At 38.6% G+C, this 17,275-nt stretch overlaps 1 protein-coding gene across 1 annotated transcript; it reads right to left on the minus strand.

Moving 5' to 3' along the window:
- Positions 1 to 2,893: 2,893 nt before the first annotated feature.
- Positions 2,894 to 14,256, minus strand: LOC134821022 (structural maintenance of chromosomes protein 2-like). Its single transcript, XM_063831685.1, has 5 exons — positions 14,234 to 14,256; positions 7,878 to 8,730; positions 6,791 to 6,919; positions 4,308 to 4,438; positions 2,894 to 3,256 (listed from the first exon to the last, which is right to left on the minus strand). Exons 1-5 carry the CDS (start codon positions 14,254 to 14,256, stop codon positions 3,130 to 3,132), a joined length of 1,263 nt encoding a protein of 420 aa, XP_063687755.1. The 3' UTR covers positions 2,894 to 3,129.
- Between the last annotated feature and the right edge of the window lie 3,019 nt (positions 14,257 to 17,275).

Raw genomic sequence — 17,275 nt, forward strand, 5'->3', positions numbered from 1 at the left:
TCAATGATTTGGCAAATATTTGTGAGTTAGCTAAATTTATCCTCTTTGCAGATGATTTAAACCTTTTTCTTCAAAATAAAGACCGAAATTTACTCTACAAAAATGCTAATGAGGTATTATCAAAGATTCACGACTATTGCTGCTTAAATAGGTTAATCATTAATTTTGAAAAATGCTGTTTTATGGAATTCGGAAGTAGTAAAGTTCCTAAGAATCAAAAGTTTGTTGGAATACTTAACAACCAGTTTAATCAAGTGAATAAGTGTAAATTTTTGGGAGTCATTATTAATTCTAATTTAACGTGGAATGATCATATTACCAATGTAATAACGCAAGTTTCAAAATCTTGCGGATCACTCTACTCCATAAGTTCTATAGTACCAGCCAAAGTGTTAAGACAAGTATATATTTCACTTGTTCAACCATATTTAATGTATTGTATACCACTGTGGGGTGCTGTTTTTCACCATCCTTTGCTGCAAAAACTGTGTGTGTTGCAGAAAAAATGTATTCGTATTGTGAGTAGAAAAACAATAAAGATTGATCACAAGTTTCAACATACGAAACCAATGTTCTTTCGTTTGAAATTATTAACCTTGTTTAACTTATTTACATACTTTACTGGATGTATTGCAATGAGGCTACTTAAAGAACAAATTCCTGTTGATGTTTATCGCCGGTTTAGCAAGTCAAGTAGATCATGCAGACTTCTATATCCTAAATTCTCAATGTCTAAGACCAAGAATAGTAATTTTGTTTTTAATGCATCCAAAATTTTAAATTATCTCCTTGATCATGATGTACCGTATCATATTTTGTCAATTTCACTATTTAAAAAGAGATTTAAGAACCATTTGCTTCATATACAAAACCTAGGGCTAAATGGGGATCATGGATGGCTACCATGTAATCACGATATCTTCTCGAATGTATCAATTTCATAAAATAAGTTAATTTCAACTAGGGAAATATAAATTGAAGTTAATGTTTTGGGGACGTTGTGTGTTTTTTGTGTGTATTTTATTGTGAGTATTTAAAACAAGATGGGGACTATAATTGTAACGGTTTAACTGTATACGTCTTTATTAATGTTGCCTCCGATTTCACTACACTGACAACATTCACTTTTTATTTTTTGTGTTATTTTTTACTTGAGATCTCATATCATAAAATTTTACCATCGCGATACGGGTATTAATTTACCTCCCAGCGGTGAGACACCGCTTCCCTCCATCGCCATGTTTGAAGCTCTCCCATCATCTGTTCTACTTCAGAGGGAAGTGATTTATTTTATATTTTGAAATTGTTATTATTCCAGTATAACAAATAAATTTTCTAATCGTGTAAAAAAAATCGTGTAAAATCGTGTAAATCTCAAAAATAACAAAGTAACAATCTGCTCTCTTTAATTATTGAAATCCATCCAAGTAAAAAGTTGTATTACCAGAGAGGTTAAATTTAAATTTCAAACAACCTTGTCTACAGCTTCTTGGAAGAAAATGGAACCGGATTCTAGTGGACGTTCTGAAACTGGTAGGGCTACAAAACTAAGTTGGAACACATCTTGTTTGAATACTGTTGAACCAAATTCAACTCTCTGCAACAACACAAGCAGACAAAATTTCTCAAAATCCGTTTTATCTGCTCAACTGGTTCTAAATTCTTGAATCCAGCCAAGGGTATAATGGGTGTTCTGGGAGTGCTAGGGCCACCAAACTTTGTAGGAACACTATAAGGGTCAATACCAAACGATTCCGACCTGTTTTGGGGCAATCCGACGAGTTTTAGAAAAAATTTCATTTTTGTTCATTCCGTTTATTCCATGACTCAGGGAGTCTTGGGCGACTATTTTGACGTCAAAATAGTTAGTAAACACATCCCCCTACACCGTACAATCATCTCCAGCACTCTGCAGCCCCTTTAACAGACTGAAATGACCGTATCAATATCGGATACTCAGAAACCAGCTTTTTGATACGGAAATGGAATTAAGTCTCTAGTGGGCGTTCTGGGAGTGCTAGGGCCACCAAACTTTGTAGGAACACTATAAGGGTCAATACCAAACGATTCCGACCTGTTTTGGGGCAATCCGACGAGTTTTAGAAGAAATTTCATTTTTGTTCATTCCGTTCATTCCATGACTCAGGGAGTCTTGGGCGACTATTTTGACGTCAAAATAGTTAGTAAACACATCCCCCTACACCGTACAATCATCTCCAGCACTCTGCAGCCCCTTTAACAGACTGAAATGACATTATCAATATCGGATACTCAGAAACCAGCTTTTTGATACGGAAATGGAATTAAGTCTCTAGTGGGCGTTCTGGGAGTGCTAGGGCCACCAAACTTTGTAGGAACACTATAAGGGTCAATACCAAACGATTCCGACCTGTTTTGGGGCAATCCGACGAGTTTTAGAAAAAAATTTCATTTTTGTTCATTCCGTTTATTCCATGACTCAGGGAGTCTTGGGCGACTATTTTGACGTCAAAATAGTTAGTAAACACATCCCCCTACACCGTACAACCATTTCCAGCACTCTGAAACTACTTTAAAAGACTGAAATGACCGTATCAAAATGCCTCAAAAACCGTATCATCTGGTTCCACAATCTCGGATTCATCTTCTGGACTTCAGATGAACACGCCAAAACCAAAGTATTAAAGCTCTTTGGCAAGCATCGAGTACGATACGACGCGCAATTGTGCTTGAAGTGACGACGCGCACGAGCGATAAGGAGCTACTTATCGCTCGATCGACCGAGCGATAAGTCCGCGCGGCACCCGACTACCATGAGCCTTAACTATAACAAATAATGAATACCAGTATATATTACTTTTACTTTGTATTACGAGCACTCAATACCTAAGGTTAAAATGTAATGCTGCTTTGCAAAGTGTGCATTAATATTAAACAAGATAAAGTTAGCAACTCAGTGCTCCCTAGTCATGTACACACTTATAGTCATTAAGCCGCGCACTGAACTTGACACGCAGTTTTAATAATCCGTAACCATGGTAACACCACCTTAGTTCTCAACTTGACAATTTGCTTAATTTAAAAAGAAGCTACTTGAATAGCAACTGTTTAAAAAGTAAGTAGGTTTCACATCACCAGTCACCATGGTAACTAAACCTTTTGTTTTTTATTTTTCTTAACGAGCGGCTGAATATTCTCCTTCTCAGAAGGAGCAGGTTTTGTAGAGGAATGTTGAGTGTGTCGTGTAACAGCTGATACTCCGTCAACAAACTTCGTCCTGATAGGTGAGGGTCTTATTATAACCAATCAGAGCACAGTACTCACACCACGTGACACAAAGTAACCAATCAGAGCACAGTACTCACACCACGTGACACAAACTAACCAATCAGAGCCCAGAACTCACACCACGTGACACAAAGTAACCAATCAGAGCACAGTATTCACACCACGTGACACAAAGTAACCAATCAGAGCACAGTACTCACACCACGTGACACAAACTAACCAATCAGAGCACAGTACTCACACCACGTGACACAAACTGACCAATCAGAGCACAGTACTCACACCACGTGACACAAAGTAACCAATCAGAGCACAGTACTCACACCACGTGACAAAAAGTAACCAATCAGAGCACAGTACTCACACCACGTGACACAAACTAACCAATCAGAGCACAGTACTCACACCAAGTGACACAAACCAACCAATCAGAGCACAGTACTCACACCACGTGACACAAAGTAACCAATCAGAGCCCAGTACTCACACCACGTGACACAAAGTAACCAATCAGAGCACAGTACTCACACCACGTGACACAAACTAACCAATCAGAGCACAGTACTCATACCACGTGACACAAACTAACCAATCAGAGTACAGTACTCACACCACGTGACACAAAGTAACCAATCAGAGCACAGTACTCACACCACGTGACACAAACTAACCAATCAGAGCACAGTACTCACACCACGTGACACAAAGTAACCAATCAGAGCACAGTACTCACACCACGTGACACAAACTAACCAATCAGAGCACAGTACTCACACCACGTGACACAAACTAACCAATCAGAGTACAGTACTCACACCACGTGACACAAAGTAACCAATCAGAGCACAGTACTCACACCACGTGACACAAAGTAAACAATCAGAGCACAGTACTCACATCATGTGACACAAAGTAACCAATCAGAGCACAGTATTCACACCACGTGACACAAACTAACCAATCAGAGCACAGTACTCACACCACGTGACATAAACTAACCAATCAGAGCACAGTATTCACAATATAAATATTCAATTTACCTGAAGAGAACGTTAGCATTCTGGAACATGCCATCTTTGAGGGAGACCACGACGAATTGAGAATGTTTGAAGTGAGCCCTCAACATCTGCCCGATGTTCTGAGTGTGGGACAAGTCTAGCGCTGCGTCCACCTGGAGAGAAACACGTGTCAGTATTCCATAACAGAAACGTTTTAGTATTCCCTAACAGAAACGTTTTAGTATTCCCTAACAGAAACGTTTTACAGCAATAGCAGCAAATCTGGGGAAACTTGGTGGACATTGACTTTTTTCACACAATTTCAGTATGTTGACTTCAATATTATGTTGCAGCTTATTGTGGTTAATCTCAATGTTGGAGTGATGTTTTTCTGGTGCACAAAACACTACAGTACGGTTATGTTGAATAATTGTGGTTAATGGGTCATCTATGTGGCCACTATGGTGGTTAAAATACCAGTTTTAGGGTTAACCACCATTTTGAGATATGATATTATGAACTGAGTAGTCATTATATTGAGATCATATCATGGTGCAACTATCACAAAAGTTTTCAAACCTCATGGGGGGCATTTTGTGGTCCTAATGGTGGTTAAATTGAAGATGAACGGTGAGCTATAAATATTGCTCTGATTATAGATGTATAGTGGTGGTTGTTCATTTGTGCATGGATGATAATTTTTTATCACAAATGTGCAATTTAATAGTATGGTTGATTTGAGGTGGTTAATATTCGTAAAATGTGCTAAAAAGATGGTTAAAATGTCAAAATTCGTTGTTAACCACCAATCAAAACATTATTAATGATTTTAGTCAACATCTTATGGTCAACAAAGGACATTTGAAGGGTCTTGATAAAAGTTATCAAGAAATGTTGTCATAAAAGTGGTTAAAAGGGCTATATTACTTGCTAGGCTGTTGAACAAGGCATCTATTAAAGTGAAAATTAACCACAATATGAACTTCAGATAATGGTTTGCTATCCAAATGAGTGTATATTTGTTTGCAAATCCATAATTGACCCCAAGTTCATGCATTATGATCAATGTGCAGCTATGGTGGTTAAAATGTCTCGAAAATACCCTATATTTGCACTAATTAACCATTTTTAGAGCACATATTAGCTTTGTAAAGCTATAGCTGGCCATGCTACATTATCTAGATATAACTACCTGCTCATTTATATGACCAGAAACATTGCTGAGTCCTATGTTGCGTCCATCATGGTTAATAAAGGTCTAAAATTGACCAAAATCAGTGTTTTTGGTCGTTTTAACCACCATACGGCCACACATTTTGTGACATTATCTTTAAAATCACTTATTATCCTCCAGCTATCTCTCATAATCAAATTTCAAAACAAAATAAGGCACAAAAAGTTCGGAGGTTGCTGAATAATGGTTAATTTGTGATGGCTTCTGTTGACCGAAAGTCCAAAATAAACATGTTTTAACCACATTGAGGCCACATCTAAGGTTTTATGGTATTGGGACCATAGCCAAAAGTTTTGGGCACCTGAATGGTGACCTCTGCTTTTGAAATTATGGTGATATTTCAATGCTGTGCCATACCAGGTGGTTAAGTACGCGCACGCGCGCGCGCGCGCGTACAAACATGGTTTTTTTGATATACCACAGTTGGTGGTTAACTGTTCTACATCAAACCTTCACTAAAAGTATTGGGCACCATAGTGGTGACATAATATATAAAGAATTTAAGCCTAGACTAAATATGTTGGCCTACAGATGGTTAAGTACACGCACGCGCGCGCGCACGCATACACTATAACATAAACAAATAAACCACTCCACAGACCACATTTATTAACCTTTTTGAAATCTTTCTTCAACTATGTGTCAATGAACCATTTTTGTTCAATAATGACCATCAATATTAACTGTAGTACTTATATCTTCACTGTAGTAAGGGTTTGGGTGTTAGAGGTATAAAAAATGTCCACTAACAAATCAGTCATTTTTCGACTACTTAACCACCTAACTCAGCACCAAAATGTTCTGAGATTTTTTTCATTGCAGTATCATGAAGCTATGACATTTTTGGACCTATGTAAATATTCAGATTACTAAAATTCATAATCTGTGATTTTTAAGGGGGGGTTAAATGCTTCAAATTGGTGTATTTCAAAGTTTCCCCAGATTTGCTGCTATTGCTGTTTAGTATTTCCTAACAGAAACGTTTTACTTTTAGTATTCCCTAACAGAAACGTTTCAGTATTCCCTAACAGAAACATGTTAGTATTCCCTAACAGAAACGTTTTAGTATTCCCTAACAGAAACGTTTTAGCATTTCCTAACAGAAACGTTTTAGTTTTCCCTAACAGAAGCGTTTTAGTATTTCCTAACAGAGGAGGATAATTAGTATAATTAGTATAATTAGTATAATTAGTATAATTAGTATAATTAGTATAATTAGTATAATTAGTATAATTAGTATAATTAGTATAATTAGTATAATTAGTATAATTAGTATAATTAGTATAATTACCTCGTCCAGAATGTATAGAGGAGCGGGTTTGAAGAGAAGAAGAGATAAGATAAGAGAGAGGGCCACTAAAGATCTCTGTCCACCGCTCAGTTCGGTTAGTGACTCTTTCCATACCTCACCGAACCCAACCTGCAATTGTAAACTATTAAAGTAAGGTAGTATAGGTTTACAAAGTAAGATATGTTTACTTAGCAACAATAATAACCTATATAAAGATATAAACATAAGCACTTACCTTGACTTCTAAACCATCAGTAACAGGTCTCCCCTCCAAAGATATAAATATTAGCACTTACCTTGACTTCTAAACCATCAGTAACAGGTCTCCCCTCCAAAGATATAAACATTAACACTTACCTTGACTTCTAAACCATCAGTAACAGGTCCCCCCTCCAAAGATATAAACATTAGCACTTACCTTGACTTCTAAACCATCAGTAACAGGTCTCCCTCCAAAGATATAAACATTAGCACTTACCTTGACTTCTAAACCATCAGTAACAGGTCTCCCTCCAAAGATATAAACATTAGCACTTACCTTGACTTCTAAACCATCAGTAACAGGTCTCCCCTCCAAAGATATAAACATTAGCACTTACCTTGACTTCTAAACCATCAGTAACAGGTCTCCCCTCCAAAGATATAAACATTAGCACTTACCTTGACTTCTAAACCATCAGTAACAGGTCTCCCCTCTAAAGATATAAACATTAGCACTTACCTTGACTTCTAAACCATCAGTAACAGGTCTCCCCTCCAAAGATATAAACATTAGCACTTACCTTGACTTCTAAACCATCAGTAACAGGTCTCCCCTCCAAAGATATAAACATTAGCACTTACCTTGACTTCTAAACCATCAGTAACAGGTCTCCCCTCCAAAGATATAAACATTAGCACTTACCTTGACTTCTAAACCATCAGTAACAGGTCCCCCCTCCAAAGATATAAACATTAGCACTTACCTTGACTTCTAAACCATCAGTAACAGGTCTCCCCTCCAAAGATATAAACATTAGCACTTACCTTGACTTCTAAACCATCAGTAACAGGTCTCCCCTCCAAAGATATAAACATTAGCACTTACCTTGACTTCTAAACCATCAGTAACAGGTCTCCCCTCCAAAGTCTGCAGTTTAACCCTCGCTCCAGGAAGCAGCGTAGAGAATATAGAGCCGAAATCCTTGTTCACCTGCTCCCAGGCTCTCCTGACTGCCCTGTTCTTCTTCTCGTCCAGCTCCTTGATCACCTTGTTTATCTTGTGCTTGTCGTTAGTCACAATGTCCTTCCTTTTCACCAGGTCAATGTACCGTTTCTCCGCCTCTCCTAGCAGGTGCATTGCTCTCATGTTCACATTCTTGGACAGTTTATCTTTACTTGCCTTCAGACGCTCCAACTTCTTATCACTTTCTTTCAGGTCCTGTTTCTCAAAGTCGTAGGCAGTGTCCTTCTGTCCGAAGTACTGTTTTTCAGAAGCAATCCACTCATAGTTGTTGAGGTAATACTGGACCTGCTGCTTTGCTTCGCTCGCTTCCTTGTTCAGTTTACTCAGCTTGTGAGTCAGCTCCTTCAGCTTTATCCCGCCGCTACTTATCAGCTTCTCCGCTGCTTTCTGCTCCTTCACAAAGTTCTCTATCTCAGCAGAACACTGTTGTATCAGTTCACGCTGAGCCCCAAGTTCAGCAGCCAGTGTCTCCCTTACCGCCGCGCACTCAGTTAGCTTTAACTGGGCTCCCTCAACAAGCTCCTGAGCAGCAGCTATAGCCTCCTCGCACTTAGGCAGCTGCTCTCGCAGACCCTCCAGCTCCTTAGCTAGTTCACTGCTCACCTCCAACTCTAGTTCTTTCAACTTGTTCACCTTTGCTTTCGCCTCCTTCGAACACTTGTTTAATTTACTCTTTGCGTCTATATCCTCCTCTCCGACTTCTTCAGTTCTTTCTCTTGTTCAGATTTGAAGTTCTTCATCTTAGCTTCCACTTCCGCGCACATTCTTTAGAGACTCTTTTCTTTGTCGTTAAAATTATCTACAATTTCCTTTTTTTCCTTTTCCCCCCCCTTTTTTTTGTTTAAATTTTCTTTTTTTTAATTCCCTTTTCCCTTTTCCCCCGTCCTTCAGTTCCCCCCATTTAAAAATTTTTCCCCTTTTTTTTCCCCCCCCCTTTTTTTTTTGTTTCTTTTCGGGTGAGTCAGATCTGGGTTTTTCGGCGGTTTTAAGCCCCGGTTTCCTCCCCCCGGAAGACCTTCGCTATTTCCCCCCCCCCCCGGGAAAATTTTTTTACTATTTGGGAAAGCACTTTTTGCCTCCCAGTTTTAAGAAAACCCCCCCCCCCCCCCCCCCCCCCCCCCCTTTTTTTTTTTTTTTTTCCCCCCCCCCCCCCCCCCCCCCCCCCCCCCCCCCCCCCCCCCCCCCCCCTTTCCCCCCCCCCCCTTTTTTTTTCCCCCCCGCCCCCCCCCCCCCCCCTTTTTTTCCCCCCCCCCCCCCCCCCCCCCCCCCCCCCCCCCCCCCCCCCCCCCCCCCCCCCACCCCCCCCCCACCCCCCCCCCCCCCCCCCCCCCCCCCTTTTTCCCCCCCCCCCCCCCCCCCCCCCCCCCCCCCTTTTTTTCCCCCCCCCCCCCCCCCCCCCCCCCCCCCCCCCCCCTTTTTTTTTTTTCCCCCCCCCCCCCCCCCCCCCCCCCCCCCCCCCCCTTTTCCCCCCCCCCCCCCCCCCCCCCCCCCCCCCCCCCCTCCCCCCCCTCCCCCCTCCTCCTCCCCTCCTCCTCCCTCCTCCCCTCCTCCTCCTCCCCTCCTCCTCCCCCCCTCCTCCTCCCCCCCTCCCCCCCTCCTCCCCTCCCCCCCTCCTCCTCCTCCCCCCCCCTTTCCCCCCCCCTTTCCTCCTTTTTCTCCCCCCTTTTTTTTTTCCTTTTTTTTGGTGGACAATTTCCCCCCCCAAATTTTTTTTCATTTATTTTTTTAAAAATTTCGTTATAGTGTCTTGGAAAATCAATTCACAATTTTTTTTAAAAAAAAATTTGAAACCATTTTCTTTATTAAACAAAGACCCGGGAAAAAAATTTAAAATTTAAAAAAAATCAAAGGCCCGATTTACAAACCGGTTTTTAAAAATTACAATCAAAAAAGGAATTTCCAAGACAAATTTTCCCGGGATTAAAAAAAAACGACCAAATTTTTCCCCCCCCCTAAAAAAACAAGTAAAAATTTTGGGGATTAAATTTCCCCCCAATAAAAATTTTTTTTAAAGGGATCAGTAACCCTTTTAAAAAAAAAAAGAAAAAAGGAAATCCCAAAAAAACCTGGGGAAAAAAAGGTTTTCTGTTTGAAAATTTAAAGGGGTCCAAAAGGGGTTTTTTAAAATTTGAAAAAGGTTTTTTCCGGTAAAAAAATTTCCTTTTAAAAAAGCATTTTTTGTTAAAAAGATTTTTTATTTTAAAATCAAAAGGGGTGAAAGAATGGGAAAATCAATATGAGAACCCAGCCAAAAAAACCCCGGTATGATGAAAAACATTGAGTGGGAAATGAAAATTTTAAAAGTTTAAAAAAAGGGTGGGAAATTTTGGGACATTCCCGGAAAAAAAACCCCAGCCCCAACCCTTTTTTGATTGAAACAGAAAAAATTTTTCATTAAATTAGACCCGAAGAAATTTTTTAATTTAAAATGAAATAAGTTAGAAATTTGAAAATGGCAATTGATGATTTGAACAAAATTGGAATATACTGCATCAACAGATTTTGGGAAAATCTGTTTAAAGGGGGTACAGTTACCGCTTAAGGTTTTTTTTAAGAATCTTTTTTGACTAAGATCCGTTTTTAATATATAATAATAAAACATTTTTGGAGGAGAGCTGACAAAATATGAAAGTCCCCAAACTTAGGGAATTTAGCGCGTTCGTATGCGTATATATACATATCCCCGGAGACTCGGGGGGGAAAAAAATTTTTGCACCGCACGCGCGTGCAATATTTCATATGCCCCCCGAGGGCGCTAGCCCGAGGAGGACTTATTTTCGTATAGCACGGGGGGCCCATGGGGCCCATGCATACGATTTTTCCCCCCCGGGGGTCGAGGTGATGGGGATTATATCCACCACGTGAGCTTTTTCTTACAGATATTTTTTTTTATTTTAGTTTCTTCAAGAGATCCGTTTTTAATTTATTTTCACTTTTACTTTCAACTGTTTCTAATACATGTTCCGCCCTCGAGGCGAGGAATGATACGTGTATATCCACAGGGGGGCGTTTATCACGAAGCTTCAGTTTGCATCAATCACAGCAAATTTTAATTAAAGTACAGTTTTCAGAAAGTTACAAAAAAATCATGTTGCTTTTTTTAAGATTAAAACGGCCAAAATACGACTATAAAACGAAAAACCCGGGCTGCTATCAAAAAAATTTTTTCCAGCTCATTGTTTCAGGTAATATTTTAATGTAAACGATCAAAATATGGGCCCTTTCCTCCCTCTCCCCTTTCTCCCCCTCTACCCTCTACCCCTTTTCTTTTACTCCCCTCTCCTCCTCTCCCTCTTTTCTATCCTACTTTTCCCTATACCCCCCTCTCCCTCCCCCCCTCTCCTCCCCTAAACCAGAAAAAGCACCCCCAGTCGCCACAGAGCCCTTACTACCAAGTTAGTTGTCATTTCATTCTTTTACCGGGAAACCAGGGTTCCCCGGGGTAACCAGTACTAATTTTTCTGAACACTACGAGTGGCGGGACACTTAAAAAAGTAGAACCCAGAGAGCTCAAATCACAGTCTATCATGGACATTAATAGAAATTTAAAAGATCAAATTCTAACATAAATTTTAAAATGGCATTTAAAAACAAAAACAGGGAAACATATCTTTGGGGAACACAAAAAACATAAACCCCCACGCAAAGGGTTTATAAACAGATCATCCCGCCTAGCGGGAGATTGAAAAACACATACGAGTGCCGAGGCACGATTTTTTGTTTTAAATTAATCCCAAGCCCCAGTGGGGGATTACATTTTTTTAGCCCTGACGTGAAGTTTTTAGGGATTTATTAAACTCCGGCATTTCGAAAAGGGATTTATACTTTAGAAATACATTAGAATCTAAATTAAAAACCGATCGTCTAGGTAAGTGGAGAAATATTTGAACTTAGCAGGAACAAGGCGGAAGGAGGCAAGCAAAACAATACTATTTTAGGCACGGACAAGGGTAGCGGCTGTCCCCAAATTTTCTCACCCACGCTTGGAAAAATTTCCCAAGAATTAGCGTTTTGGGAAACGTTCCCAGAATTTGCGTGTAAAAGAAGGGACGGTTACGAGTTTCATTCACGTGGTGCGCTTTCGTGTCACTGGGATGACTCAGCGTATCTATTGGGGGCCGTGGTACGCACTGACGCGCCCCCGTGATCGCGCGCAATGTTCTATATTTTCGGTTCAATCGCAGTATCATTGATTATTTAATCGGAGAATTGAATATAAACATCATTCGACTAAAAAGGGGCCGGGTTTTTTACAAATTCCGGGCGGGATATATCCCTTGAGATTTTTTTACTAACAGCGGCCGGCTGAGTGATAATATGATCCCGCGTCGAAATCCCGAGATATTTATAATAGAATAAACTAAAATTTCGGCCTCATTTTTAAGATTTGTCGACTGAAAAAGTGAAATGAAAATGGTAAACACAACTGAAATGGTAAACCAAAACAATTATCGATAATATATAAGATACCGGGTAGAATTTAGTCTGGGCGTCTCCACGAATTTTGGAACCTAGTAAAAGTGTGTCAGTGTCACGTGTTAATTATGACCAAACAGGCAAACTGCGTGACAACGAATAGCTCCCATAGGGGTGAGCTCAGAGTTTTCAGTTGATACATTCTTTACATCCACTGATATTGCCGTGGGAAAATTTGAAACAGAAAACACTAAATTTGCTCACGTCGATTATTTTCGATTGAATTCATCGTTAATGAATTAACCGGTTTCAACTATAGTTCAAGTAAATTTAAGTTGTTATCTTATGAAATTTCACATGGGACGATACAGAAACTGAAAAATTTTTGAGAACTCCGGGCTATATCTACTGGTCAAATTAAATGTCACTTTTACGGGCTATATCATACGGGGTGTAAAATTTTGGGCCCTTTACAGCGGGTGGGGGGCCCGCTATCAAAAAACGCACGCTGGGTAAATGACTAATGTTTTAAAGGAAAATTCTGTTTTTTTTCGGAATGTGAATATGTAAACAAAGCCCGGTTATTAGTGTGTGGTAAATTTTATCTATTCGAGGGCTCGGGGTTGCGGGGGTTTTACCCTTTTTCATTTGAACAGTTAAATTTGCCGTTACTTAGACTGAATGCCTCTAGTAATTTCAAATATCTTAAAATAATTTTTTTAATTTTTAAATATTTCTAATAATTTAAAAATTTGTGATATCAGTATTAGTTAAAATATATCGAAATTAATTTCATAAAATTAAAAGGGGTGTTTGTTACCATTATGTTATTTGGAACCGTTCAAAGATCTTATATAAAAACCTATTAAACTTGTGATTGGGAGCCAGAAAGTGAAAAAAAATATGGGGCTAAGAATACGATTGGTAAGCATAAAATTGTTTCCAACCCTTAAATTTGGGTTTCCACACTATATTTTCTACGGACCATTTTATAGAACCTACCTGATACCTATCTAGAGATCTGCCAGAGTCCCCACCTAAATCCTACTTAAGTACCTACTAAGTACCTACCAGAGTACCTACCCAGAGTCCACCTAAGTACTAACCTACTGTACATACCTAGATTCCCACCTAAATACCTGCCCAGAGTACCCACCTAATTCTACCTAGATTTCCTACCCAAGTATCACCTAATTACTTTCTAAATACTAACCCATATACCTACATAAGTACAACCCACATAAATCCCCAAAATACCCATTTTAAGGGCCTACTAAGAGTACCACCTGAGTACCCCTTAGAGTACTTTCCTCCTTTAAACAGTTCTAAACAGTGTGTCAACTTGTACAAATATGTAAAGGATTCTGTAAATAGTTGGGAGATATACTTTTAATAAATATATCCTATCAAAATGGCCATTTACTAAAGATGAATGTTCAAATGATAGTGAGATAGTGCTACACGTCCCCCATCTAACATTCAACAGTTCAGCGTCATCATTTGGTCCAATATAATAAACATCTCATAGCCATGCGGACAGAGGATTTGCCCTCATAGAAAGTTGGGGACAAATAATACTTCGGGTGTGCACTTGATCTTTAATAAGGAGCTCATGAGTTAATTTGAGTATACATTTACAATATTAGTATATTCATACTACGACCGGACTGTTTTATCAAATGGCCGGGGAAATTTTAAAAAGTAAAACAAGTTTGAGTATCATTATTGATTTATTTATAATGTCCTGTGAGTTCATAGTTGAGAATAGTATCTGTAGTAACTACGAAATAATAAATACTTACCGATACTTACTGACTCTACTCATCTCATATGAGAAAGGTAATAATGAGAATTGTGAACCAATACTCGAGGCAAAAAATCAGGTTTCACAGGGCAAAATGCTAAAAATGTTACCGCGTTTTACAAAGCACTAGCAGTGAACCGTCTAACCCTAAAGTGGTTGTCACGCCTCAAGAGACGATAAATAATTATTACTATTTAAACTTCGCGTTTTTGACACCATTGGGGGTCCAACTGTTGGGCTCTAAAACTCCTATTTCTGGCCAAATTTTTTATTTTTCATTTGAAGCCATTAAAGCAATAGACCCAGTCAAAAAAGTTTCAGTTGTATATCCTTTACGGTTTTTGCGGAAAGTCGTGTTTAAAATTGATGCCGTGGTGTCAGTTAAAATGGCACGGGATTAAATAATATTATATGAGCCTAATATTAGTAAAGCAGGACAAAAGAAAAGGATGGAAGCTAGAGAGGGGTTCTACCAGGAACCCAATTGAAAACCCTTGAACGGTTTGGGGGTTCTGAACACCGTGATGTAAACCCCAAATATATCTTTTTTTTTAAATCTTGCGGAAGCTTAGTTTTAGTTTTTAGTATATGTTGTTAGATTTTATTAAGATTATACCATTATTTCCGGACGTGCATACTACATTTTTTACTTTAGTATTATTTTACAGTTTTTTGTTTGATTTTAAGTTGATTTTCCGAGAATCAGTTATCAGTATTTAGCTAAGAGATAAGATAAGAGTACATTTTTAACGGCTTTCAGTTTCTTTTTAAATTTCAGTCTCTCAGATTTCCCACTGCTTTTAGTTTGTTTTTATTCTCAATTGTATTTGTGCGTATTGTTGTAGTTACTTTAATGAATTAATTTCCTGAATTGATGTAAATAATGATGCAAAAGACTTTTCGCGATTAATCACACCCGCTTTCTTTTATTGTGTTAGAAGTCCAGCCATGAATATATTATATATCGTCTCGCCTCTATACTAGTAAGATAACCTCCAGTACTATAAACGCAAAATTCTTAACGAGTTAGGAAAAAAGTTAATGTTACCCGTGAGAGCAAATAGATGACGGAACCTTGATGTAGTACCGCAAGCCCCATCCATTCTGATCACCTGCAACAAACTATTTAGTAACAGCAAGCCAATCCATTTGATCACCTGAAAACAAATATTAGTAACAAGCAAGCCAATCCATTCTGATCACTGAAACAAAATTGTAGTAACAGCAAGCCAAAACCATTCTGATCACCTGACATAATATTTATGACTATCCAATTTTGAGATATTTTCCTTCCGTATGTAATTGAATGTATGAGCGAAGAAATCAATAATTATTAAGCATTGGTTAGTGGTTCAGCATATTTTAAACTTCTGCTATTTTGGTATGAGCTGACTCTCTGAAATTGAAACCCCGTGACATAGCCTGCAGTTAAAATTTCCACACGTCGGTTTTTGGGCAGCAATCTCGGCAAGATACATGGCGCTACAAATTGTGTCAAGTCTAGGGTGGGTATTCAATAAAATGCGACCTAATAAGCACACGAATATTCCTCCCCAGACTTAAGATATTGCAAGCATCTCCACATCTAATGGAATTCTTCAGTCCAGGGTTGTGTTTTATTATCAGGTCCGGTTTGAGTTAAGCGTCTTTATTTGTTCTGCGGATCTCTTCCGGTTCTTCAACACGGGCGGTTAATAGCTTCATAGAATTACTGTTAAATTGTTGGCAGTTTTGGTAAACTGTTCGAAGGCTTCAAACTATTTGAAAACGTTTCAACTATTAAATCGACTTTAATAATTAAGGAATTTATAAAGGCTTGTTTAACTTCAGAGTCGTAGTGTCGTAGTTCAGAGCTTTTAATTTTGCGTCAGTACGAAACATAAAGGTCGACTGTTGGGAGATGTATTAATTTTAACTATTTTTTAACTTAAAAAACGTAATATTATAGTGACATATCTTGGACACATTATAATATACTTGAAGTTGCTCCACAGTTATCTTATATTTTATATAACAGCAATCTTAGGAATGAATTTGGTTAGATGCCTTTATAAACTTATAAAACTTCTAGGCTTATAATATAAGCGTTACTACGCTCTAAATATTTAAATTATGGATTTATTTAACTTTCGAAGGCTCTGTTTTATATATAAAACCCTATCATTGTTAACACACTATAGAGCTGTACTAACTCACGTGACATCAGGTAAAATGCTCTTATTGAACAGAGTTATCAAAAGTTAGTAGTTGAATATGGGTAGTTAACTTCATAGTTAAATTGACATTATTGTGGAAGCAAGAGTATTAAATAATATGATATAAACTAATATAAATCGGGAGGGTTTGAAGTTATATGTCAGTGGGAATGACGGCACTGTCTAGGAGACACTAGAGCGCAATCAGTGTGCCATTTGTAACGTTAGCCACTTAAAATAAAAGCATTTAATGTCGGCATGACAGTAGTGTAAATGGTCCACCTTTTGATGTCCAAGCAAAGATCGATGAGTCATTAGAACAATAAATTGTCAACTTGAAGTTATAACCCAATGTTGATTTTAACGTTTGATTTTATGGATATGGTTCAATAAACCTTTTGTTCAGCTGAGCTCGCTATCTAAATTTTATCTTCGAGTCAAGCAAATAGCCTCACTGTCTCAAGCAGCAGCAGTGATATGATAACCATTAACGTTTAATGTGCGAACTAATTATTAGCTTAATTAATTAAATATTCGTAAGTTTGTACTAACAATGGTCCCATCCCTCGGCTGAGGTGAGGTATCATTAGGATTAGTCTGTCTCTTGACACACTTGCCAAAGCCCTGCCACTCCAATCAGCGCTACTCGACAAATCTGCATGTGGGAACATATTAAATACTTAAACTAGTTAATTATATAAGTTTATATATTAATATCATTATATTATTTAAAGTAAAGTACATTTATAAGCTTCAGACAAACTTCAAAATGATTTTCATCATATCCCTTGAGCTATAATCAACCACCCATTGTTCAAACTTGGTGTCCGTTACCAGACAGGGCT

Source organism: Bolinopsis microptera, chromosome 9 (genome assembly GCF_026151205.1).
Source record: "Bolinopsis microptera isolate Bmic1 chromosome 9, MBARI_Bmic_1.0, whole genome shotgun sequence".
Classification (NCBI taxonomy): domain Eukaryota; kingdom Metazoa; phylum Ctenophora; class Tentaculata; order Lobata; family Bolinopsidae; genus Bolinopsis; species Bolinopsis microptera.

Excerpts from the sequence above, each read along its gene's own strand:
- LOC134821022 (XM_063831685.1), bottom strand. The coding sequence starts at position 14,256 with ATGAGTAGAGTCAGTAAGTATCG. Across the intron at positions 8,731-14,233 it reads AGTAGAGTCAGTAAGTATCG|AGAAAGAACTGAAGAAGTCG; the intron begins GTAAGTATTTAT and ends AATCTGAACAAG. Across the intron at positions 3,257-4,307 it reads AATGCTAACGTTCTCTTCAG|GACGAAGTTTGTTGACGGAG; the intron begins GTAAATTGAATA and ends CTCACCTATCAG.